At 42.6% G+C, this 25728-nt stretch overlaps 1 protein-coding gene across 1 annotated transcript in view; it reads right to left on the bottom strand.

Moving 5' to 3' along the window:
- SYN3 (synapsin III) overlaps positions 1–25728 on the bottom strand; it is a 453717-nt gene that overhangs the window by 338503 nt on the left and 89486 nt on the right. The window contains exon 4 of the mRNA XM_007165717.2: positions 24544–24635. Within this exon, the coding sequence (XP_007165779.2) occupies positions 24544–24635 (92 nt within the window). The remainder of the gene's footprint in view (positions 1–24543; positions 24636–25728) is intronic.

Raw genomic sequence — 25728 nt, 5'->3', positions numbered from 1 at the left:
TGGAGAATGTTCCACAAGCACTTGAGAAGAAAGTGTATTCTGTTAGTTTTGGATGGACAGTTCTATAAATATCAATTAAGTCCATCTTATCTAATGTATCATTTAAAGCTTGCATTTCCTTATTTTCTGCCTGGATGATCTGTCCATTGGCGAAAGTGGGGTGTTAAAGTCCCCTACTATTATTGTGTTACTGTCAATTTCCCCTTTTATGACTGTTAGCATTTGCCGTATTTATTGAGGTGCTCCTATGCTGGGTGCATAAACAATTATAATTCTTATATCTTCTTGGATTGATCGCTTGATCATTACGTACTGTCCTTCCTTGTCTCCCGTAATAGTCTTTATTTTAAAGTCTATTTTGTCTGGTATGAGAATTGCTACTCCAGCTTTCTTTTGATTTCCATTTGCATGGAATATCTTTTTCCATCTCCTCACTTTCAGTCTGTATGTGTCCCTAGGTCTGAAGTGGGTCTCTTGTAGACAGCATATACATGGGTCTTGTTTTTGTATCCATTCAGCCAGTCTATGTCTTTTGGTTGGAGCATTTAATCCATTTACATTTAAGGTAATTATTGATATGTATATTCCTATTACCCTTTTCTTAATTGTTTTGGGTTTGTTTTTGTAGGTCTTCTCCTTCTCTTGTGTTTCATGCCTAGAGAAGTTCCTTTAGCATTTGTTGTAAAGCTGGTTTGGTGGTGCTGAATTCTCTTAATTTTTGCTTGTCTGTAAAGGTTTTAATTTCTCCGTTGAATCTGAATGAGATCCTTGCTGGGTAGAGTAATCTTGGTTGTAGGTTTTTCCCTTTCATCACTTTAAATATGTCCTGCCGCTCCCTTCTGGCTTGCAGAGTTTCTGCTGAAAGATCAGCTGTTAACCTTATGGGGATTCCCAAAGATCAGATCAGAAATAAACGAAAATGAAATGAAGGAAACAATGGCAAAGATCAATAAAACTAAAAGCTGGTTCTTTGAGAAGATAAACAAAACTGATAAACCATTAGCCAGACTCATCAAGAAAAAAAGGGAGAAGACTCAAATCAACAGAATTAGAAGTGAAAAAGACTCAAATAAACAGAATTAGAAATGAAAAAGACGAAGTAACAACTGACACTGCAGAAATACAAAGGATATGAGAGATTACTACAGGCAACTATATACCACTAAAATGGACAACCTGGAAGAAGTGGACAAATTCTTAGGAAAGCGCAACCTTCCAAGACTGAACCAGGAAGAAATAGAAAATATGAACAGACAAATCACAAGCACTGAAATTGAAACTGTGATTAAAAATCTTCCAACAAACAAAAGCCCAGGACCAGATGGCTTCACAGGTGAATTCTATCAAACATTTAGAGAAGAGCTAGCACCTATCCTTATCAAACTCTTCCAAAATATAGCAGAGGGAGGAACACTCCCAAACTCATTCTATGAGGCCACCATCACCCTGATACCAAAACCAAAGATGTCACAAAAAAAGAAAACTATAGGCCAGTATCACTGATGAACATAGATGCAAAAATCCTCAACAAAATACTAGCAAACAGAATCCAACAGCACATTAAAAGGATCATCAGGGCTTCCCTGGTGGCACCGTGGTTGAGAATCTGCCTGCCAATGCAGGGGACACAGGTTCGAGCCCTGGTCTGGGAAGATCCCACATGCCGTAGAACAGCTAGGCCCGTGAGCCACAATTGCTGAGCCTGCACGTCTGGAGCCTGTGCTCCACAACAAGACAGGCCGCGATAGTGAGAGGCCTGCACACCGCGATGAAGAGTGGCCCCCGCTTGCCACAACTGGAGAAAGCCCTCGCACAGAAACGAAGACCCAACACAGCCATAAATAAATAAATAAATAAATTTATATATATAAAAAAAAAGGATCATACACCATGATCAAGTGGGGTTTATCCCAGGAATGCAAGGATTCTTCAATATACGCAAATCAGTGTGATACTCCATATTAACAAACTGAAGGATAAAAAGCATATGATCATCTCAATAGATGAAGAAAAAGCTTTTGACAAAACTCAACACCCATTTATGTTAAAAACTCTCCAGAAAGTAGGCATACAGGGAACCTACCTCAACATAATAAAGGCCATATATGACAACCCCACAGCCAACATCATTCTCAATGGTGAAAAACTGAAACCGCTTTCTCCAAGATCAGGAACAAGACAAGGTTGCCAACTCTCACCACTATTATTCAACCTAATTTTGGAAGTTTAGCCACAGCAATCAGAGAAGAAAAAGAAATAAAAGGAATCCAAATTGGAGAAGAAGAAGTAAAACTGTCACTGCTTGCAGATGACATGATACTATACATAGAAAATCCTAAAGATGCTACCAGAAAACTACTAGAGGTAATCAATGAATCTGGTAAAGTAGCAGTATACAAAATTAATGCACAGAAATCTCTTGCATTCCTATACATTAATGACAAAAGGTCTGAAAGAGAAATTAAGGAAACACTCCTATTTACCATTGCAACAAAAAGAATAAAATACCTAGGAATAAACCTACTTAAGGAGACAAAAGACCTGTATGCAGAAAACTGTAAGACACTGATGAAAGAAATTAAAGACGATACAAACAGATGGAGAGATATACCATGTTCTTGGATTGGAAGAATCAATATTGTGAAAATGACTGTACTACTCAAAGCAATCTACAGATTCAATGCAATCCCTATCAAACTACCAATGGCATTTTTCACATAACTAGAACAAAAAATTTTACAGTTTGTATGGAAACACACAAGACCCCAGATAGCCAAAGCAATCTTGAGAAAGAAAAATGGAGCGGGAGGAATCAGGCTCCCTGACTTCAGACTGCACTACAAAGCTACAGTAATTGGGACAGCATGGTACTGGCACAGAAACAGAAATATAGATCAATGGAACAGGATAGAAAGCTCAGAGATAAACCCACACCCCTATGGTCACCTTATTTTTGATAAAGGAGGCAAGAATATACAATGGAGAAAAGACAGCCTCTTCAATAAGTGGTGCTGGGAAAACTGGACAGCTACATGTAAAAGAATGAAATTAGAACACTTCCTAACACCATACACAAAAATAAACTCAAGATGGATTAAAGACCTAAATGGAAGGCCAGACACTATAAAACTCTTAAAGGAAAACATAGGCAGAACACTCTATGACATAAATCACAGCAAGATCCTTTTTGACCCACCTCCTAGAGAAATGTAAATAAAAACAAAAATAAACAGATGGGACCTAATGAAACTTTTGCACAGCAACGGAAACCATAAACAAGACAAAAAGACAAGCCTCAGAATGGGAGAAAACATTTGCAAACGAAGCAACTGACAAAGGATTAATCTCCAAAATATACAAGCAGCTCATGCAGCTTAATATCAAAAAAAGAACAACACAATCCAAAAATGGGTGGAAGACCTAAACAGACATTTCTCCAAAGAAGATATACAGATGGCCTACAGACACATGAAAGGATGCTCAACATCACTAATCATTAGAAAAATGGAAATCAAAACCACAATGAGGTATCACCTCACACCGGTCAGAATGACCACCATCAAAAAATCTACAAATAATAAATGCTGGAGAGGGTGTGGAGAAAAGGGAACCCTCTTGCACTGTTGGTGGGAATGTAAATTAATACAACCACTATGGCGAACAGTAAGGAGGTTCCTTAAAAAACTAAAAATAGAACTACCATATGAGCCAGCAATCCCACTACTGGGCATATACCTTGAGAAAACCATAATTCAAAAAAGACATGTACCACAATGTTCATTGCAGCTCTATTTACAATAGGCAGGACATGGAAGCAACCTACGTGTCCATCAACAGATGAATAGATAAAGAAGATGTGGCACATATATACAATGGAATATTACTCAGCCATAAAAAGAAACGAAATTGAGTTACTTGTAGTGAGGTGGATGGACATAGAGTCTGTCATACAGAGTGAAGTAAGTCAGAAAGAGAAAAGCAAATACCGTATGCTAACACATATATATGGAATCTAAAAAAAAAAATGGTTCTGATGAACCTAGCGGCAGGACAGGACGCAAACGTAGAGAATGGACTTGAGGACACGGGGAGGGGGTAGGGTAAGCTGAGACGAAGTGAGAGAGTAGCACTGACATATATACACTACCAAATGTAGAATAGATAGCTAGTGGGAAGCAGCTGCATAGCACAGGGAGATCAGCTAGGTGCTTTGTGACCACCTAGAGGGGTGGGATAGGGAGGGTGGGAGGGAGACGCCAAGAGGGAGGGGATATGGGGATATATGTATATGTACAGCTGATTCACTCTGTTATAAGGCAGAAACTAACACAACATTGTAAAGCAATGATACTCCAATAAAAATATTTAAAAAATAAATAAATTTAAATTTAAATTTAAAAAATAAATAAATACATCCAAGGGTTAGTCTCAACACCCAGACTAAACTGCTTTGCCCTTGACCCTAGAGGTCAGGGTCCTAAGCCTTAAGACTTAGTCTAAATCAAAAGAATGAGGATTTGGGAGTTGGAGAACCCTGGTTAAATTCTGGCTCCTTCTCCTCCATCAGCTGTGTGACCCTGAGCCTGTTTCTTCACCTCTCTGAACCTCAGCTTCCTAACCTGTGCCATACAGTTTACTGAAGGAAGAAGATCCATACAAAGCTCCCCAGCACACAACAGGCCTCAGTGGATGGCCCCAATTCTTTATTATGATGATGGAGACAGTTTAGGAGAGCTGTCTGCCGAAAGACCCCAAATCCATTATGCATGTTTTATCTTAGTGCTCCCAAGGTCTTGAATAAACAATGTCTTCATCCAGTATTTAAAAGACACTAAATCGGCCTCAGAGTAACCACCCCCTCCCACCCCAGCTGAAACTTGGCTGGCTCTATACTTGGCTGCTGGCCTGAATTTCCAAGCACTGTTGGTTTAGCATTTCTCAAATGTACCCCATTAACACTACGAACCGGTCAGCTCTCCCTCCTCTCTGAGCTCAGGTCTGACCAGCACAGTGAGAGATGGTGCCAGCAGTGTGAGGCCAGACTCCCCGACTTGCCTTTGTGAAGCAGGGTGGTGCTGGGGTCGGTCTGCCTGGGATTGGGGGCACCTGTCAGCATTTGCATGAAGGGGTGCAGCCAGGTCAGATGCAGACATAGGCAGTGTGCTTGGAGACCGGGAGAAAGCGCAATGGAATGAGGGGGTCTGGGAAATGTGAACAAAATATATTCTCCCAGTTGCCTCTTGAGGGGAAAAAACAAGACCTTGAACGAGGCTTAGCAAAAAGCCACTGCTCTGGGAATCAGGAAATAGCTCTGCCCTGGCACGGTCTCCAACTCATTCGCTGTGTGTCTCTGAGCAAGGTACTTGCTCTTTCTGTGGCACATTTATTTAAAGATAAATGGATTAGGCTGGGCCACATTTTAAAACTCTTGCTTGGCAGCAGAATTCTTTCTCAAACAAAATTTTACTTGGAATTTTAATATATAAATAGATGAAAGTGGAACTGATTCTCTGGGTAAAAGGTGGCAGGAGTGGGAAAAGGGGGAGCTGGAATCTTGCCCACTAAGCCCCGCTAACAATCTGAAAGACACCAGGAGGTACCTCTGTGGAAAGGGTTTGAGAACCACATGACATGGCATATGATATATAAAATCTCATGTGCTGGCAGCTTCTGATCATGGTAGCTGCAGCTGCTACTGCTGATAACAGTAATGGCTTTTATTTGTTGAGCACTTTCTTTGTGCCAGGGCTGGAACTGACTTCTATATGCTTTACTTTGAGTCAGTAGCCAGCCCTGATTCAGAGCCCTGTTTCAAATTCCAGCTTCACCAATTTAGCAGCTGTGTGACGGTGGGCAAGTTAGTTAATCTTTCTGTGCCTCAGAGTCTTCATAGTGGAAAATAGATTGTTCCGAGGATTAAAGCAATTACTCTCCATAAAGGTGCCTAGAACAGTGGCAGGCACATAGTAAGCAACTGATGTCAGCCACTTTTCTCATGACTGCATAAATTATTATATTTAATTTTTATAAGCACTACTCGGTTTCACAGATGAGGGAATTGAGGCTCAGAGAGGTGAAGTGAGTGCCCCTAGGTCACACAGTTAGTAGGTGATGGAAGGAAGACCTGAATCCAAGTATGCTCAACTGTGCAGCCTGTGGTCTTAACACTCAGCCAGAACTGCTTTGTTCTTGACCCTAGAGGGTAGGGTCTTGGTCCTAGTAATTTGCTTAAGGAGTTCCAAGCCTAGATGGAAGGGTAGTTAACAATGACTACAGTGATTTATGCTTGCAGGAGTTCTGGGGTCAGCAGGGTCTAGAGTCTGGACATCCTAACGAATGCAAATTCCAAGCAGAGAGAAGGTGTTTGGTCTCCAGAGCCCAGGGCTAACTGATGGTCTCTACTAGAAAAAGGGCAGAAGCAGCCCCAAGCTAGAGCACAGGTGAGCAGAGAACTGGCTGACTTTTAGCCCCCACTTGGAGGGCACCATATAAGCCTCTGAGCAGTCCACAAGCTGTACAACCTTACACAACGACCCTTACTCTTCTCCTGCCTCAGCATTTGGTGGGGCGAAGCTCAGGGAGAGAATGAATTTGGCTGCATGAGAAAGACAAAGACTGGTCTCAGCCTTGCCCTGATACCTGTGGAAGCCTGGGATGAGGGGAAGGCGCATGGAGGCTGTAAGGGCAGGAAGCTCCGCATGATCGCCCAAAGCAAGTGCAAGCCACACAGTCACTTTATCTCTTTGTGCTTCTTTCTCTCAGCACGGAGGGTGGCAATAAAAGACGGCTGTATGGCTCTCTCTGGGGAGCTGAATGGGAGCCAAACCATCATATGGTGAACAAATGCTGTGACCGCCCAACTGCAGAGCAGCTGCTGCAAATTACTAAATGGCACCAACCTTTGCCTTGACCACTGACCCCTGGAAACGAGTAGCCACCCACCCACCCACCCACCCACCCAGAAAGCCCCAGTACCCTGCCACCAACAAAGGCCCAAACACAGGCTCCAGCATTAAGAAAAATCAGGGGGTGTGGTATAGCTGTAGGAACACAGCTTTAAATTCAGACAGAGCTGTATGCAAATGCCAACTCCACCCCTCATGAGCTGTGGGACTTTGGGTAAGATACTGAACTTCTCTGAGCCTCAACTTCCCATCTATAAAACATAGCTTATGTACTGATCATGCAAGGAGGAGGTAAGAATTAGAAACAATAAATGTAAAGTATCCAGCACAGTACCTAAGACAAAGTAAGTGCTTAAATAGCTATACACATAGTGCCTTCACTTATTCAATGAAGACAGACTCCAAGCCCACTGACTACAAGGCACAGTAAATATCATGTGGGAGGGTTAAGTGGTTTCCCTGAGTGACACGAGCTGAGATCTGAAGGACAAGCAGGAGTTTTCTAGGTGAAATGGGGAGGAAAGAACTTTCCAGGCAGATGGAACAGAATAGGTGAGGGTTGAAGAACTGAGCAAGAGTTGATGTGGTTGATGCAGAGACAGCAAGAGGAGGCTGGCAAGGTGGGTGGGGCCAGACCACACAAGCCACAGTAAAGATTCTGGTCTAACAGTACAAAGAACGTATGGAACGGTTCTAACTGATGAAATGACACAATCAAATTAGTGTTTTAAAAAGCTCACTCTAAAAAGAGTATATACTGTATGATTCCAACTTTATGACATTCTAGAAAAGGCAAAACTATAGAAACAGTAAAAAGATTAGTGGTCACCAGGGGTTATGGAGGAGGGAGGGATGAATAAGCAGAGCACAAGGGATTATTAGGGCAGTGAAACTGTCCCGTATGATAATATAATGGTGGATACGTGTCATTATATATTTGTCAAAACCCACCGAATGTATGACACCAAGAATGAAGTCTAGCATAAACTATGGACTTTGGGTGATAACGATGTTTCCGTGTAGCTTCGTCAATTGTGATACAGGTACCACTCTGGTGGGAGATGTGGATAATGGGGGAGGCCGTGTGTGTCAGAGGACAGGGGGCACATGGGAACTCTGTGTACTTTCCTCTCAGTTTTGCTCTGAACCTAAAACCTCTCTAAAAATATAAAGTCTGTTAATTTAAAAAAAAAGAGAGAAAAACAGTCTGGCTGTGGTATAGAGAATAGATTGGAGGCGAGCAGGGGAGAATGCAGAGGACTAGTTAGGTTTTTCTACTGTTTTGCTGGGTTCCTTTGGGACAAGCTACATAAGCTCTGAGAGCTTCAGTTTCTCCATCTGTGATATGGGAACAAGAATATAAAGTGACGCAGGGTATAGGAAGTGCCTCACAGAAAGCCTGGCACAAGGCAGGTGTTCAGTTCACTCTGGCAGAACATGAAAGAATGATCATGATGCTGGGAAGAATGGCAAACAGTGTCAGTCAGGATCCAGAGCTTTTTGTGGGGGGATAGTGGGCATCCTGCGATGATGTTTTGTAGCAGGTAAAAAGTCTCAGTGTCTATTGGCAGGGGCAAAAGGATTTAGCAGAGTGTATGGCCAAGGGCTAAAGCTGTGTTTCGTGCTTTGGGGGAAAAAAATCATAATAACAGCTAAGACTTATTGACTGCTAACTACATGGCAGGTCCTATCGTAAGTGCCTTTTGTGAATTAGTTCCTTTCATTCTTTCAACCGTACCTCAGGTTAGGAACTATTATTATCTCTACTTTGTATCTGGGGAAACTGAAACACAGAAAGGACCATCAACTTGCCCAGTATAAGTGACAGAGCTGGTTTAAAAGAAAATCAAAGGATACAAACCTGAGTTCACTGAGGAAATAGGTTTTGTAAGCACAGAACCACTGTGAAATGGCACAAAAGAGACGAGCTGTGACCAAGGACCCAATCACGGTGGGAAGAAGTACGGTAGAGCCCTTAAGGCCATGGGTTTTGAATGAGCCTTCCTGGGTTTAAATCCTGGCTGCTCCACTTTGTGTGTGACCTTAGGCAAGTTATTTAGCTACTCTGTGACTCAGTTTCCGTTTCTGTAATATGGGGATAGTAACAGGCCATACCATTTTTAGTCAATATATGTTTCAGAACAAAGAAGGACAACAGGAACTTCTAAAAGAGCAAGCTTGGGGCTTTAAACAGGGGTGAGGCTCAAACCTGGCACCCAACCCACAGTTATCAAGTACCACACTAGATGCCAGCTTGTTGCAGTGATGAAAACAACATGACCTCTGCCCTCAAGGACCTCCCAGTCTGGGGTGGGGAGATAGGTACAAATGCAGAAAATAAAACAAAAGGCAGGATATAAGAATCAGTCACTTGTTCAACCAAAATGATGCCAGTCACCATTCTAGACACTAGGGATGTAGTGATTGGCAAAACAGACAAGTTCCCTGCCCTCAAAGAGCTTATGTTCTAGTGCTGGAGATAGGCAACGAACACAAACATAGGAGCAGTGATGACTGCTGTTAATTAAAAAATAAAGCAGGGTGAGGGCTTAGAGAGCCACGTGGGAGGTTATTTCGGATAGGATGGTCAGAGAAGGAAGTGGTAGCACCTGAGTAAGGCCAAAATGTCATGAGGGGTGAGCTGTGTTCATATCTGGGAGAAAAGTTTCCCACGCTGAGGTAATAGCAAGTGCAAAGGCCCTGAGGAGGGGAGAATACACTTGACCTGTTTAAAGAATGGCACAGAATAGGAGGACTGGTGTGGCTGACGGGGACAAAGGTGGAGAGACAGAGGAAGTCTAGACCACAGGGCACCTACCGAGCACGGTCAGGACTGTGAATTCCACTCTAAGAGGGATGGGAAGCCCTTGGCAGGTTTTTTGGGTTTTTTAAAATTTATTTATTTATTTTTGGCTGCGTCGGGTCTTCGTTGCTGCACGCGGGCTTTCTCTAGTTGTGGTGAGCGGGGGGCTACTCTTCGTTGCGGTGCACGGGCTTATTGCAGTGGCTTCTCTTGTTGCGGAGCACGGGCTCTAGGCGCGGGCTTCAGTAGTTGTGGCACATGGGCTCAGTAGTTGTGGCTCATGGGCTCTGGAGCGCAGGCTCAGTAGTTGTGGCGCATGGGCTTAGTTGCTCTGTGGCATGTGGGATCTTCCCGGACCAGGGCTTGAACCCGCCCACGTCCCCTGAATTGGCAGGAGGATTCTTAACCACTGCGTCAGCAAGGAAGTCCACCTTGGCAGGTTTTAAACATGGGCTTGGCATCTGATTTAATTTCGGAAGAATCACTCTGGCTGCTGTGTAGAGAATGGATTGAAATGGGCCATGGTGGACTAACGTGTCTTTGAATTCTTTGCTGCTCCTTTCATTAACAAGTGGGATCTCTTTAAATCTAGTTTTCCCCTGTGCCTGTCTCTGACCACCAGCATGTGGCAGAAGTGATGCTGTGAAACTCCTAACTCTGGCCTTTAAGATATTTACACCTTCTATCCCTCTTGTAACTTGTCCTCTTGAAAACCAGCTGCTGTATGAGAAGTCTCACTATCCTGAGACCACACTGCTGGGAGAAAGTGCAACAGCCACGTGGAGAAAGAGAGACCACGTGGAGGGGCACCAAGGTACCAGAGACATGGACGTGAAGGTGACAGGACCTTCCAGCCCAGCCAAGCCACAAGGCATGCAGCAGAAGAACTGCCTGTCCCAGCCCTCCAGATTCCTGACCCACAGACTGCAAACAAATAAAATGATTGAGATTTTAAGCCATGAGGTTTGGGGGTGGTTTGTTACACAGCAATTGATAATTGAGGCAGAGGTAAGGAGGCCAGTGAGAAGGGTACTGCAGAAATCCAGGTGAAGGAGAAAGGTGATTTTGGTCTACGGTAGGAATGGGGGTGGAGAATCAAAAAAATGCTGATTTGAGAAAAAGTTTTACACACACACATCATCATCATCATCATCATCATCATCGGGAGAAACTCAGGGGTCTGGAGTCCCTGTATCACCTAGGGAGGATGGCACTGGTTCCATCTCTGAGGCTACCTCATTCAATGAAGGGTTGATTGTCCAAGGGTTGACTTCCTTTTCAGAAACTTCACTGCCATCAGGAGAAACACTACAGAAGGTAAAGGGATATATTCCAGAATGCCTGAAAATAGGCTTAACAGCACAGAAATACTCTTTATTAGCAAAATGAAGACATCCCAGAGAAAACTGTTCATCTTAATATAACATCTAACATTTATACACTACTTCATAATTTATCAAGTATGCTCATACCTATTACCTCTTTTGATTCTATCCACTGTCCTATGAAGTTAGAATTGTCATCCTCATGTACAAATGAGGAAACACACTCAGAAAGGAAACACTGTTCTAAAGCCCCGTAGTCAGTAACTAGTAGAGCTAGACTTTGAACCTGTAACTTCTTCAAGCAAGTTCAATTGTTTTTTGTATATGACTGTTGCTAATATTTCCACACTTACTTTAAAACTACACAGAATAAAATCAAATAATGTATCATTCCATTCTGTGTTTTCGTTGTCTGCCTGCGGCTCTTCTTCATAGGCTAGTTGTGCAATGGATTTTAAAGCAAAGTCCTTGGACTCCTGGTCTTGAAACCTTGTAGGTAGAGTTTGACAACATGCAGATTCCTGAGCCCCACCCAGGAACCAGACTTTCTGGTAATGGGGCCTAAGTACCTGTATTTTAATAAATAGGCCTGGGGGGAGGGGAGGTGTCTTAAATTATTCGCCTTCATGGGAAAGGTTGAAAGTCACTGAACCGGTGGATCAATCAGCCCTTCCGAAGCAGATGGACATGCTTAAATGAAGAGACAGAGTCTGAAAACACTGAGCAAACTGTAAACGGATCACTCCTCCATGTTGCCTGGGGTGAGGAAGGGGCCCTAGACAGTCTCTTCCTTCCCCTCCCCCTGTCCACCAGAATCACTCAGGGGCCAGGAAAGGAAGAGTGTGCAGAAGGAGTCATGGGGTGGGAGGGCGAGGAAGGGGCAGGCTGAACATTTCAAGAGCAGCCACTATGTTTCAGGCATTAGCAGACTTCCTCTTTCGGCCCTCAAAGTAGGCAACGCTTCCATTTTACAATTGAAGAACATGGGAATCCGGGAATGAGGTTACTTGTGCAGTCACACAAATAGTAAGTGGGGAGTCAAGATTCGAACCCAGGATCACCTAGCACTAATGCTAGTGTTGTTTCTAGCACCAAGCTGTGCCAACCAGGTAGAAGGGAAGTGTGACATGAAGTCATGGGAGTGTGAACCCCACTCCCCTACTCATTCTCTGTATGACCTTGGAACAGGCATTACCCTTCTCAGAAGATGTTCCTTCACTTCTTTCAAAAAGGGGATCAAATTACCTGCCACTGAGAAGTCCCCAGGTACCTGGTAACCTGTTAGTAAAAGGTGATGGCTTCTGAATGAGAAACAGGACACCAAAATCAAAAGGGTGAAGTAACCATCAGGCAATTTCTCCCACAGTGGATCGTGCCAGGTTGGGAGCAGGTGCCCCGGGGTGGCAGAGTGGGACCCAGCGCGGGAGCCATTCCCGGGAGTGGCTGCAGCGTGTGGGAAGGAAGGTGCGTGTGGGGCGGGCAGGGGCGCTCCGGTGGCCTCTGAGGTCTCTCCCGCCCCCCATTTCTATGATCCTGGGAAGCAGGAGCCACACTGGTTTTCTCTGTCAGTGCTCTGCTCCCACTCCTGGGGGAGCTGGCAGACCCGCCGCTGGCTTGTTGGCTGGAGACGCATGGGTAGCGGAGCCTGGCATTTCTTTACAGGCTCTCACTGTCTCTTTCTTGTGCTGCTTTCTTCCCGTTCCCACGCCCTACCTCTGCAAGTCCCCAGGGATTCTGCTTTCTCCTGCAGTGCTGAGGGCAAAGGCCCTGGGCAAAGAGATAGATCGGGCCTTCCCCCACCAAGGCTGCTCTGCTGGGACCCTCAATGCCTCATTGTCCCTGGCCTCCCAGACCCCGTCCCCTCCCGGGGAGAGAAGGCGGTGGGCGGTGTGCTGGTCAGCAAGTCCACGCCTGGTGCAAGCTGGCTGGGGTCCTCTCAGTTGTGAGCTTTTTACTTTGCAAAGTTGTGGGATTCTTATTCATTTGAAGAGTCGGCCAGTCCTGAATGCCTTCAGCAAAGATTTCGGCACTGAGCCAGCCGCTGGGGGTACAACTTGGAAAAACAGTCCTTAACCCGATCCTCAAGGAAGGTCCGGTCCAGTGGGAGACATGAGAAGTAAATAATGATTACTGCTCTCCTGAATCCATCACAATGCAGGGAGAGCAGTAAGAACAAGAACACAGAGCCATTGGTTAAGGGTTGGTTCATTCCTTCATTCATTGAACAAATAATTATTGAGAAACTGATACATGACAGGCACTGTTCTAGGGGCTGGGAACATGGGGGAGCAAAACAAAGTCCCTGCCTCTCCTAGAAAATAATATAGTAAAATAAATGATATAAATGGCACATCTTATCTATATCTGTAATATAATCATTACATTATATAATCAAAATATAATATAATATAATATACATTATGTTAATATTGTTATGTTAATGTATTACCTAATCTAATCACATAAAGCATATCATCTGTATATATCAGTTTATATTATACATTATAATAATATTACATTAATATATTTTATTAATGTACCTAATCTATCAGCTATCAATCAATCAGTCAATCAATGAATCATCTATCATCCACCTATTTACCTATCTATAGTTTCAGGCAGTGACGACTGCTTGAAGGAAAAAAATGTATAGTTGGGGCTCGAATGTGGGGACAGTATGGTCTGGCAAGGTCTCTCCGAGGAGGTGGCATTTGATCAGAAATTTGAAAGGGTGCGACATGGTAACATCTGCGGAGTGTTTCAGGAGGAAGGAAGAGCGGGTGCAAGGACTGTCCCCAGACACCGCTTACCTACTTCATACGTATCATTCTCAGAAGCACGGGTTACTTCTTCCCACTTTACAAATGGGGAAACCAAGAGCTAGGAAGGTGGAAGGACTAATCCAGGGCCTCCCAGCTTGCAGAAGGGAAAGCTGAGACCCACCCCAGGTGGTCTGCTCTGCCCCTGTAGGTGGGCTTTCAGCCATGAAGCCACGCCACCTACCTGGCAAGTCCTAGATGCTTTTTGGCACAGAGGAGGGGGTGCCAAATTCAACTTTAGGGAAGAAGGTAGAGAAGGGGACATGAGTGCACCAGGCCAAGGGAGGTCTCTGCCTTCCTTCTTTGCCTCTTCTGGCCCCAAAGCTGCCCCTTACCTGTGTGCACATCCACTCAAAATCAAGAGAGAGAGAGGGAAGCTCCTCTTCCAAGTCCACAGTGCTCACTCTGCTCACATTATTTAGGTTTCTACTCAAGTCACCTCCTCAGAGAAGCCTTCCCTGATCACCCCACCTCGAATACCAGTCACTGTCTATCTCACCTTTTGCTTCAACCTTTTCTCACGACCTGCCGTTAGATTGCATATTTGTTTTCTTATTTGTTGTCAGTTTCTGTAGCTTAAATGTCAGCTCCACAAAGGCTATTGTCTATTTTGTTCACTACTGTATCCTCTATGTCTGGTACATCTTTAATGAATGAAAGAAAGGAAAGTAGGAAAAGCTCAGTGTGTGTGTAACCACTTAGGAGAATTAAAGGAAGCACTTTTCCAAACAGACACAGGCACCACGAAGGGACAGTAGAATCTGAGCTCTTTGTGATTTGCTGGTGGGTGCCTGGCACTCTGAATTTGCTCAATAAATATTTGTTGAATGAATGAATATGTGGAATTTGAAATTCCAAGTTCAGGAAGCTCAGAAGACTTTGAGCAATTATGTGTGAAATAAACATGATTTTATAATATTCTTTGATGGGATGTTTGAGAGTTCTCAGGATAGAGGTTCAGGATTGAGAGCTGATCCTGACACAAAAGCTAACATGCTAGGAGGATTTGGACAAGTCATCTTCCTCCTTGCCACCTGGGGCACAATTTGCCCACCTGTAAAATGAGGACACGCAGAAAACTCTAAGGGACTCTTCTAACTCTGGACATCTAAGATTTTGTAAAATAACTCCTCCTCTGGGACAGGCCCACACATCTCCATCTTGCCCCAAATATCCCCCCTGGAAACAGTAATCCTGGGGTGGGTACCAGGGGTAGTTTTTGAGAGTCTTCAATGCCTTTCCTCAAGGTCTTGTGTTACTTAAGCTTTCTGGCTCCTTCTCTTCAAGCCTCTCTGAGGTCTGACCTTCTAATGAGCGGAGACACATTATCAGCCACTGTGGTTTGAATGGGTGCCTATAATTTAGTGTTGCCTAATGCTGGACACTGAGAGCAGGGCTTGTGTAATTAGGCTGGGACCTCATTAACATCTGCCTCCGTGGGTGTTTTTCATTCTTGGTTTCTCCTGTCTTGTATTTTGAATCCCATCTGGCTGTATGGACACGGCTGCCCTTTTTTATTGCTCCATTGTGAAGCCAGGCTTGAATTTGGGCCCAGAATGGCAACAGCCATCCACAATGCATGAACCTTACCATGTCCTGGAATGGCCCCTGCTCTGCTCTCTAAATAGAATTACACAACTTTACTGAGAACCTGGACTGTCTGAGTTGCTCTCGAGCACCTCGAGTTGGCTGGCAGTCCACCCTTAGTTTGGATGTTTGACAGAAACCAGAGTAAGGGGTGCTATTAGTTTAATTACTACAATTACCCATGATTTAACCAACTCGTGTGTAATACTTTGCCATATACAAAGCACTAGTAGAATCTGGCCTTGAGCAGAGATGTGGACTGTTTTGTTTACCGGTGATTCCTACGAGAGTTATTCTCTTCTGGGGCCCTCCTGCCCCCACCCCATTCTTCTCTGCCCTGCTCTGAGCCCCAGGAGGCTGAACTCTGTGGACAGTACCTATCGGGCTCTCTTGCTCACTGGGCCAAAGTGAGGTCCCAGCAGGAGACTGGAGGGCAGGGGGAGAGGAGGGTGGTGGTACTTTTTCCTAGTGCCCACCCTGCTTCAGTGCAGGACTTCAGAGGTAGCTAAGTTCCTCTACAACTATTGCTTCAACTGCATGGCTCTCCTGCCCAAGTCTAGGTGAAACCTTCTGGATTGAGTCTATTAATTCTACTTCCTCTCCTTGTCCCTTCACCCCTGATGATGATAATGGCTTCTTGCTGTTGTTATTGGATGCCTCATGTTCCCTGAGCCCCACACACCCCCCCGTAAGTGATTCCTTTTTTAAAATTTCTTTATTTCTTTATTTAAACCATTTGGGGATGAATTCTGTTTTCTACCTAGCCCCTGTCTGATACAATTCTTAATATCTGGAATGGAACCTGGAACACAGTAGGCCCTTAATAAACATCTGTGGAATGAATAAACAAACTTTTCACATATGTCTCATTTAATCCTTACAAAAACTATGTAAAATAATACAATTACCTTTTACAGATGAAGAAGCTGAGGTTCAGAGAGAGGTAGAATCTCAGGTCTGAGCAACAGATTTCTAAGGGAGAGCAACACACACATCCTGTACCCCACATGAGCCTGAGCCACACTCAGCACCTGGGAGAAATCTCTACTTCCTGCTGCTTCCAGCACAGACCCAGAGTCCACTCATGCTGGCCTGGGGTGGGCTCAACAGGACCAGATGCCATGCAGTGGACAAGGGTAATGTGAGTAAGAGAATAACAAAATTTCTATCCTTCTTTGTCTCTTATTATAGTTTTTTACTTAAAGTCTATTTTGTCTGAAATAAGTATGGCTACCCCTGCTCTGTTTGGTTTCTATTTGCATGGAATATCTTTTTCCAGCCCTTCACTTTCAGCCTATGAGTGTATTTAAAGCTAAAGTGAATCTCTTTTAAGCAGCATATTGTTGGGTCTTTTTTTCTTTCAATTCATTCAGCCACTCTATGTCTTTTAATTAAAAATTTTAATCTATTTACATTTAAAATAGTTATTTAAAGTACTATTGCCATTTTGTTAACTGTTTTCTGGCTGGTTTGTAGTTCCTTTGTCCTTTCTTCCTCTCTTGCTGGGTTCCTTCATGATTTGATGCTTTTCTGTAGGGGTTTGCTTTGAATCCTTTCTTCTGTTTTGTGTATCTCCTATAGGTTTTTGCTTTATGGGTACCATGAGGCTTACATAAAAAATTTTATAGTACAGTCTATTTTAAGCTGATAACAACTTAACTTTAATCACATACAAAAACTACTCTTTTACTTGCCCCTCCCTATATTTTATGTTTTTGATGCCACAATTTACATCTTTTTATATTGTATATTCATTAATCATTGTAGCTATTGTTATTTTTAATACTTCTGGTCTTTTAACCTTTTTACTAAAGTTAAAAGTGATTTACACACCACCATTACAGTATTGCCAGAGTATTCTTAATCTGACTAAATAATTACCTTTATCAGTTTTATACTTTCATATGTTTTCATTTTACTAATGAGTGCCCTCTTATTTCACTAAGTTCTCACTGTCTAAATTCAGATTCTTGGATCCCCTCAGTATTTGTCTACTGTCTAATTGTATTTTTTCATACTACTCATAATGAGGAACTTACTGCCTCTTTAAGCAGCTCTAACTATGAAACAATCTCCCCCTTGTTAAAAAGGCAGTCCAGTAAGTGGTGACACAAAGGCTCTGGAGCCAACTACCTAGGCTTGAATCCTAGTTTTGACCCTTACTGGCTGGAGACCTTGATTCCATTACCCAACTTATTGGTGCTTCAATCTTCTCATCTAGAAATGTGGATGATAATAGTACACATTTTATAGGGTTGTTGAAAGGATGAAATGAGTCAATACATGTTAAGTGCTTGGGACAGTGCCTAGCACGTAGGAAATGCTATAAAGTGTTTGTTAAATAAATCAAAATTCATGAATTCTGTGTGTGCAATTCAAGCTGGCTTCATCAAAAAGGATTTTTTTGGCTCCAGCTTGGAGATGAGTCTGGATCCAGGGCCTTGAATAACATCAGCAGGTCATTGACTCTCTTTCTCATCTTGGCTGTGTTTTCCTTTGCCTTGGATTCATTCTTATTAGATCCTTCCCTCTAAGAGAAAGAGCCATGGCCACCAGCAGCTCCAGGAGTTCATCCCATCAGCTCAGCAGCCCCGGCAGAACACATGTGTCTCTCACCCAAGAGTTCCAGCAAAAGCCTCACATGAATTCTCATTGGCCTGGCTTGGGTCCCAGGCTTTTTTTTTCCCGCCAGTGTGACATTCTGATTCTAGGGCTGGTTATTGCTGTCAGCTCTAGACACCACACAGACTGCAAGCTGGGGAAGGGTTGCCCCAGTGGAAAATCTAGTTGCTATTCCCCAAAGCAGGAGGAATAGATGCTGGAGAAAACCAGCAGTGGTCTGCTCTACCACCCATCTTGGTCATCTTCCCTGAAGGTGCTCCCCACGAGCAAGACTTTAGAAGATCTCAGCTTTGCTCTTATTGTATACTTGGAAGTGCTTAAGGGCATTTTCAATGCAACACCTAAGTCTCTTTGAAAGAATACACTGCAAGGCAAGAGCGCTGCTCAACATTCCTGCTTTGGGAGACCACAGCTAGGGCTTGGTATGGCACTACATGCCAGAGGAAGATTCTACTGACTCTTCACCTGCAGGATGCAGTGTGAGTCAGGCTGGGGCTACCTGGTTTGTGTGCACGTTCTTGCAGGTCTGGCACCTTGTAACATGTGGCTCGCCGAAATAAGCTGCTGGGCTGAGATTGTAAGCACCATCCTGGGCATGGACAAAATAAATCTTAACAGTTCCATGGATCCTAGAACCCAGGGCTTTGGCTATATTGGCACTGTCCTCACAGCCCTGGCTACTCAAGTAGCCTCACAGCCCTGGCTGCTGATGCTTATGGTCTTCCACCAGAATCATCAACATCATCTGGAAGCCTTTGTGCTCAAATCAAGGTCACAGGACTGACAGCATTGGCTTCATCTGGGAACTTGTAGGAAACTCAGAATCTAAGGTCCTACCTGAAGATCTAATGGATGGGAATGCATTTTAACAAGATCTCTAGGGGGTTTGTATGCACTTTAAAATATGAGAAGCACTACTGTATCAGTTTTCTAGGGCTTCCTTAACAAAGTACCACAAACTGCATGGCTTAAAACAACAGAAATTTATTCTTTCACAGTTCTAGAGGCTCAAAGTCTGAAATCAAGGTGTCAGCAGAGTTGGTTTCTTCTGAGGGCTGAGGGAAAATTTGTTCTATGCCTGTCTCCTAGCTTCTGCTGATGGATGGCAATCCTTGGCATTCCTTGTCTTGTATCACTCTAATTTCTGCTTCCATCATCACGTGGTTTTTCCTTGTGTCTCTGTGTCCAAGCTTCCCTCTTCTTATAAGGATACCAATCACATTGGATTAAGGGCCCACCTTACTCCAGTATGGCCTTAACTTATTACATTTGCCATGATCCTACTTCCAAAGAAGATCACATTCTGGGGTACTAGTCTTAGGACTTTAACACATCTTTTCTGGGGAGACACAATTCAAACCATTACAACTATCTTCCAAGCCTGCCATTCTTAAGTGCTGGGAGACTAGCTGATTAAGAATCACCTAGAACAGTTTCGTAAATTTATTTTTGTAAACATTTTAATAAATTTTGGAAGAAGATGGCAGGTCTAGAATGAGGCTTGAGATATCCATTTCTGCAACGTGATCTTCTTCAGGCAGCACACCCCCAGGATACTCAGCTTTACAGATGGCCCAGCCCCAGTTCAGGGCCAATGTGCAAGCAATCTGGGGAGATTCTCCATCAGGCTGCCCACTGGAATCACCTGGGGAGTTTTAAAGCTACCAATACCTAAGTTCTGCCCTCAGAGAGTCTAGTGTAATTGGTTTTTCCTATTGCCTGGATATCAGGATTTTAAAACATTTCCCAGGTGATTCTAATCTGCAGCCAAATTTGGGGATTAATGGAATAGATGCTCTCATTTCTACATATTACAAAGAAGATGATCCAGTCCCTTTCCCAGACAGGGAAACAAGACATAAGACAAATAATCGCAAATATGAACATACACAGATTCCTAAATGTTGAATTTTATGTTTTTTACAGTTTTTATGTGCATAATGAGGCTGCTGTGAGAAGTAAATAAATGTATATATGTAGCACCATTCTCAAAATCTCCCATGATGGCAGACTTGTTAATCTCTCCTTGTAGTTTTGCCAATTTTTGAAGTACATTTTGAGGCACTTTTTTTGAGCCCTATAAATTTAAAATTATTATCTCTTCTTGGTCAATGACTACTTTATCCTAATGGGTTACTTCCTTTTCCCTGGTAATGCTTTTCACCTGGAAGTCTATTTTTCCCCCTGATATTAATACAACTATATTGGCTAGCTTTCTTTTGCCCAGTTGTTACATGGTATGTATAAGTACGTATGTATATATATATTTATTTATAACTTATTTAATATTTAACTTATATGTTTATTTAATGTATATATTTATTTCCATCTTTTAACTTTCAAACATTCTATAGCCTTATGTTTTAGATGAATCTCTTGAATGGAATATAGTTGTATTTTAAAGAAATCTACTCTGGGGGAGTTCCCAGTGGCCTAGTGGCTAGGATTCCGGGCTTTCACTGCCATGGGCCAGGTTCAATCCCCGGTCGGGGAACTAAGATCTCACAAGCAACACAGCCAAAAACAACAACAACAACAAAAAAACTACTCTGACAATCTTGCTGTAGATGCTCTATAAATTGAGCATTTAGTTCCTTTACATTTAATATAATTACTCATATATACTGGTGATAAAAATATTTAGCAACTTGTAGGGTACTTTGAGAAAGTTGCAGTTCTCACAAGTGACCATGAGATGGCAACTCTAGGGGACTCACAGGCAAACAGCCTTGACGGGACAAAAGGAACCAGGCATTTGCTCTCTGGGGTTCAACTACTGCTTCCAAGGGTGTATCTCCCCTGCAAAGTTTGGGCATCCTCTGACCATGGGAGAAACAAGGATATGGGATGGGGGACAGGAGTGTGGTGAACTGGGGGACAAAAGAGTAGTCCAATGGCCATGCCTAAACATGGGGTAAGTAAGGGTGGCTGAAGGCATTCAGTGGGCTCAGGTCAGAGGCTATTTATCAATTTGTATAGAAAAATTTCAATATTTTAATAACCAGTACTGCTGTACACACCATTCAGAATACCAGCCTGTTGATATATATGGATCTAAACCTATCATTCTGTGTTATTTATAACACCTGTTCAACGTTGGTTTTTCTCTCCTTTCTTGTTTTCTTTTATTATTTCTATTTTTCTCTCTCACTGTTTTTTATTTATTTATTTTTAAATTTTTATTTATTTATTTATTTATTTATTTATGGCTGCGCTGGGTCTCTGTTGCTGCGTGTGGGCTTTTTCTAGTTGCGGTGAGCGGGGGCTACTCTTTGTCGCGGTGCGCGGGCTTCTCATTGCAGTGGCTTCTCTTCTTGCGGAGCACGGGCTCTAGGCACATGGGCTTCAGTAGTTGTGGCACGCGGGCTCTAGAGCACAGGCTCAGTAGTTGCGGCGCCCGGGCTTAGTTGCTCCACGGCACGTGGGATCTTCCCGGACCAGGGCTCGAACCTGTATCCTCTGCATTAGCAGGTGGATTCCTAACCACTGTGCCACCAGGGAAGCCCCTCTCATCGTTTTTAAGTACTACATTCTGTTTCTATTTTTTTAGTAATTATCATAGAGATTACCTTTACTTATTCTTTAATTCTTTAATTTTCATCTTTAATTTTTCAAAGCCTATTATTAATCAATACTTAACTTTCCACCCTGACAATACAAGGGCCTCAGAACATCTTAATTCTATTTAGCCCCAGCTTCTACTCACTTACTGTGGTTTATTTGAATCCTTCATATATTTTAAAAATCCATAAGATGTCATTATGATTATTAATTGTTTTTTGAAGACAATGTTTATTAGCATTCCCACTTTCTTTGCTCTTCATGTATTCTTGCTGCTCTATGTTATTCTGAGATCATTTCCTTTTTGCCTAAAGTACATACTTTACAATTTCCCTTAGTGAGGTCTTATCTTTATAAATGTTTTTATTTTGCCTTCTTTCATAAAATACATTTCCCTGAGGATGACAATTATTTTCTTTCAGCACATTGAAGATATCTTCCCACCCCTGCTGCCTGAGAGCCAACTGTCAGTCTGTTACTCCAATCAAGTAATCTGCCTTTTTCCCTTGGCTACTTTTTATTTTTCTTTATCTTTCTGCACTTAAACTATTGTGTTTTGGTAGAATTCTTTTTAGTAATCCTGCTTTAAATTTGTTGAGCTTCTGATGTTGGTAGTTTGGTTATCTTCCTGAAAGATTCTCAGCTATCATTTCTTATTTTACTGCCTCTGCTCCATTCTCTTTTCCCTCCCTTTATGAAACTCTGGCTAAATGAATGTTAGACCTTCTCAGGAGATCTAACCATCTCTTCTGCATTTCCAGTCTTTTTTCTCTTTGTGCTTCATTTGGGATAATTTCTTTGGCTCTACCTTTCATTTCATTAACACCTTTTCAATGGTGTCTAATATGCCATTAAACACAACACTTACAATAATTTTGGTTATTGTAGTTTTCATTTCTAGAAGTTCTGTTTGGTTTTTTTTTGTTTGTTTTAGAAATTCACGTTCTTTTATTTATTTATTTATTTATTTATGACTGTGTTGAGTCTTCGTTTCTGTGCGAGGGCTTTCTCTAGTTGCGGCAAGTGGGGACCACTCTTCATCGCGGTGCGCGGACCTCTCACCACCGCGGCCTCTCTTGTTGCGGAGCACAGGCTCCAGACGCACAGGCTCAGTAATTGTGGCTCACGGGCCCAGTTGCTCCGTGGCATGTGGGATCTTCCCAGACCAGGGCTCGAACCCGTGTCCCCTGCATTGGCAGGCAGATTCTCAACCACTGCGCCACCAGGGAAGCCCTCTGTTTGGTTTTAATAAAACTGGTTGTGCCATTTTTTATAGTTTCCTATTCCTTGCAGATATCTTCCAACCTGATTTTTTTCAACTTAATATGTATGATTTTTTTCTTTTAAGAATGTGTGTTTTTGAGGGTATCTTTCTGCTATCTATATTTCCTGTTTCTTCTCATTCATAATGTCTATGCCTGGTTATTTTTGACTATGTGCTAGCTATTATACCAAAAATTATCTGAATAATTATTCGAAGCCTAGGATGAAAGTGCCTTCCACTACACAGGATTTGCTTTTACTTCTGGCATGTCTGGGATTACCATATACTAAATTTAATGCTTGAGGTTCCCTGGAAGGCCAATCAAAGTGCAATTCAAGCTGCAGTGACTTGTGAGGGCTCATCTACCTAGAGTTCACATTCACCTTGAGATGTAGTCCTTTGAGGTCTCAGCTTATTTTGGGTAGGGTCTACCATTATACCTTGAGAAAACCTGTGTATTTCTTTCTTTCTCCCTTGCCCCTGCTAGGCTATCAAAACCAATTTTCAAATTTGCTAGACATAGCAATACTCTCAGGAAAAATGAAGCTTTTGTACTCATTTATCTCTCTGGATTTCCATTTCCCTATCATTCTCTTCCTGGTAAGTCCTTACTGTCATGTCAACTCTTTGATGGCTTTGAAGATTACCGTTATTTAAAACCAGTTTTTAAGTTGTTTTCAGATAACCTACAGTTGGTCTACCATTATTGGAAATAGGAAGCCATGTAATGTTTTCATTGGCAAATGGCAGGTACTCAGTAAATGATGGCTGATTTAGTAAAATTATCATAATTTCCCAAACATACTCCTTTTTTATGCTTGTTGGTTTGTACAAAGACTGTTTCCTATTCTTAAAACACATAGAATGCCCATATTCTACCATCTGACAAGGCTCAGAACAAATGCCACCTTTTCCTCAAATTTCTTCCTGTTGTCTCTACTTCCCCAAATCTGAATTCTATTTCTTCCCCACCTAAACCCTCATAGGACCTAGTCTGTACCATTCTTTGGGTACTTAACTAGATAGAAATATTTTAATATACTATTTACCTCTCCTGCAGATTTATACTTTTTTGACATTTCTGGTCTTCTGAAGAATTCCCTCACTTCCCCTCCAGTTCAGCTGTTTATATTATAAACAGATCTGGGGGGGAAATATTATATCTAGTACTTTTAGGTGTGATGTCCTGGGAGGGGAGTCTCTGAACATTTATTCTGTTCTACTGCGGGAAGCGGGATGCAGCCTATTCTAATAAACTCTTAACATTTGTACAGCACTCTAGAATTAATAGGGTATTCTCACATACATGCCTTCTACTTCCGTGTTCACTATCATCATGCTGCAGATGAGAATCAGAGGGCAAGAGAGACTAAATAATATTCCCGAATAGAGCCATAAAGTCAGAAATGGAACCCAAGTCTTCTTTCTCCAAGCCCAGGGCTCATTCCAGGATACTCAGTTGCTTTCCCATATTGTTTGTGCCACTAGTCATTCCTATGCAATAATACCTAAAACTCTCTGGAAGCAGACATTCCGTACATGAAAGCACGTGTAGTAGAGGAGTTAGGTTGTAGGCAATAGACAAAGGGGTTGGCTAAGGGAGATACCCCATACACACCTCTCAAATGAAGGTTTTCTGTACCTCAGTCCGCCTTACCTCACAACCTTGGTCCCATTTCTCACAACCTGCATGTCCACCATACAGCCCCCAGTAACATAGGCAGCTAGATTCAACTCTGAGAATTCAGCCTGAAAGAGAAAGCAAAACAATAAGGATTCATCAAATACTAGTGATGCCAATAACTTGTAACATTTATTGGGTACTTATATGTGCCAAATACACATTTAAACCTCACCTGAAACATAGGAAATTAGTAATATTTTTTCACCTGAAACATAGGAAATTAGTAATATTTTTTATCTCCCTTTTTGAAAGATGAGGAAGCTAAGGTGCAGAGAGACATAGTGACATGTCCAAAGTTGCATCGCTACTAATTTCTACCTCCTTGAAGGTGGAAGAAGCAACTCTAACTCCAGTGGGGGGGGAGCGGTGGGGAGAGAGAGATAGGAGGTGGGCATGGAAGAAACTTCATGGTCACCAAGAGAGGGGCAGAGGCAAGAGTATAGGGAGTATTCTTGATGTTTCTGTGCCAGCTACAATCCTGCAGTTGTATTTTATTAGACACTTCTGTATCCTTATAAGTCCATCTTTTTGTGGGCTTATTTGTTTGAGCAAGCTTTAGCAAATCTCTGTTGCTATTCCTGTGGAACATATCCGTCCTACCAGATTATATGCTCCCTGGGAATAGCTATTTGATGTTATAACCGTCTGTTTCCTAGGGTTGCCATAACAAAGTACCACCACTAGGTGGCTTAAACACGGAAAACTGTCTTCTCACAGTTGTGGAGGCAAGAAGTCCAAAATCAAGGTGTGGGCAGGGTTGGTTCTTTCTGAGGGCTGTGCAGGAAGGCTCTGTTCCAGGCCTCTCTCCTTGGTTTGCAGATGGCCATCTTCTCCCTATCTCTCATTACAATGTTTTTCCTCTATGTGTGTCTCTGTATCCCTTTTACCAGTCATACTGGATTAGGACCTCACTTTAACTTGATTACCTCTGTAAATATCCTATCTCCAAATACCTATGTCCAAAAAAGGTCACATTCTGAGGTACTAGGGGTTAGGACTTCAACATAGGAATTTTAGGGAAACACAATTCAACCTGTAACCCCATCCTAGAAAATGCATAGTACTAGACTGACTTACACAGAAGCCAAAAGCTATTTCTTTGAATTTAACGAACAAAAATAACTGCTCACATACATGAAACACTCACTATGTTCCAGG

This window comes from Balaenoptera acutorostrata, chromosome 11 (genome assembly GCF_949987535.1).
Source record: "Balaenoptera acutorostrata chromosome 11, mBalAcu1.1, whole genome shotgun sequence".
NCBI lineage: Eukaryota > Metazoa > Chordata > Mammalia > Artiodactyla > Balaenopteridae > Balaenoptera > Balaenoptera acutorostrata.
Note: the sequence above shows the minus strand (reverse complement) of the source record. Positions and strands in the feature narration are given on the sequence as shown.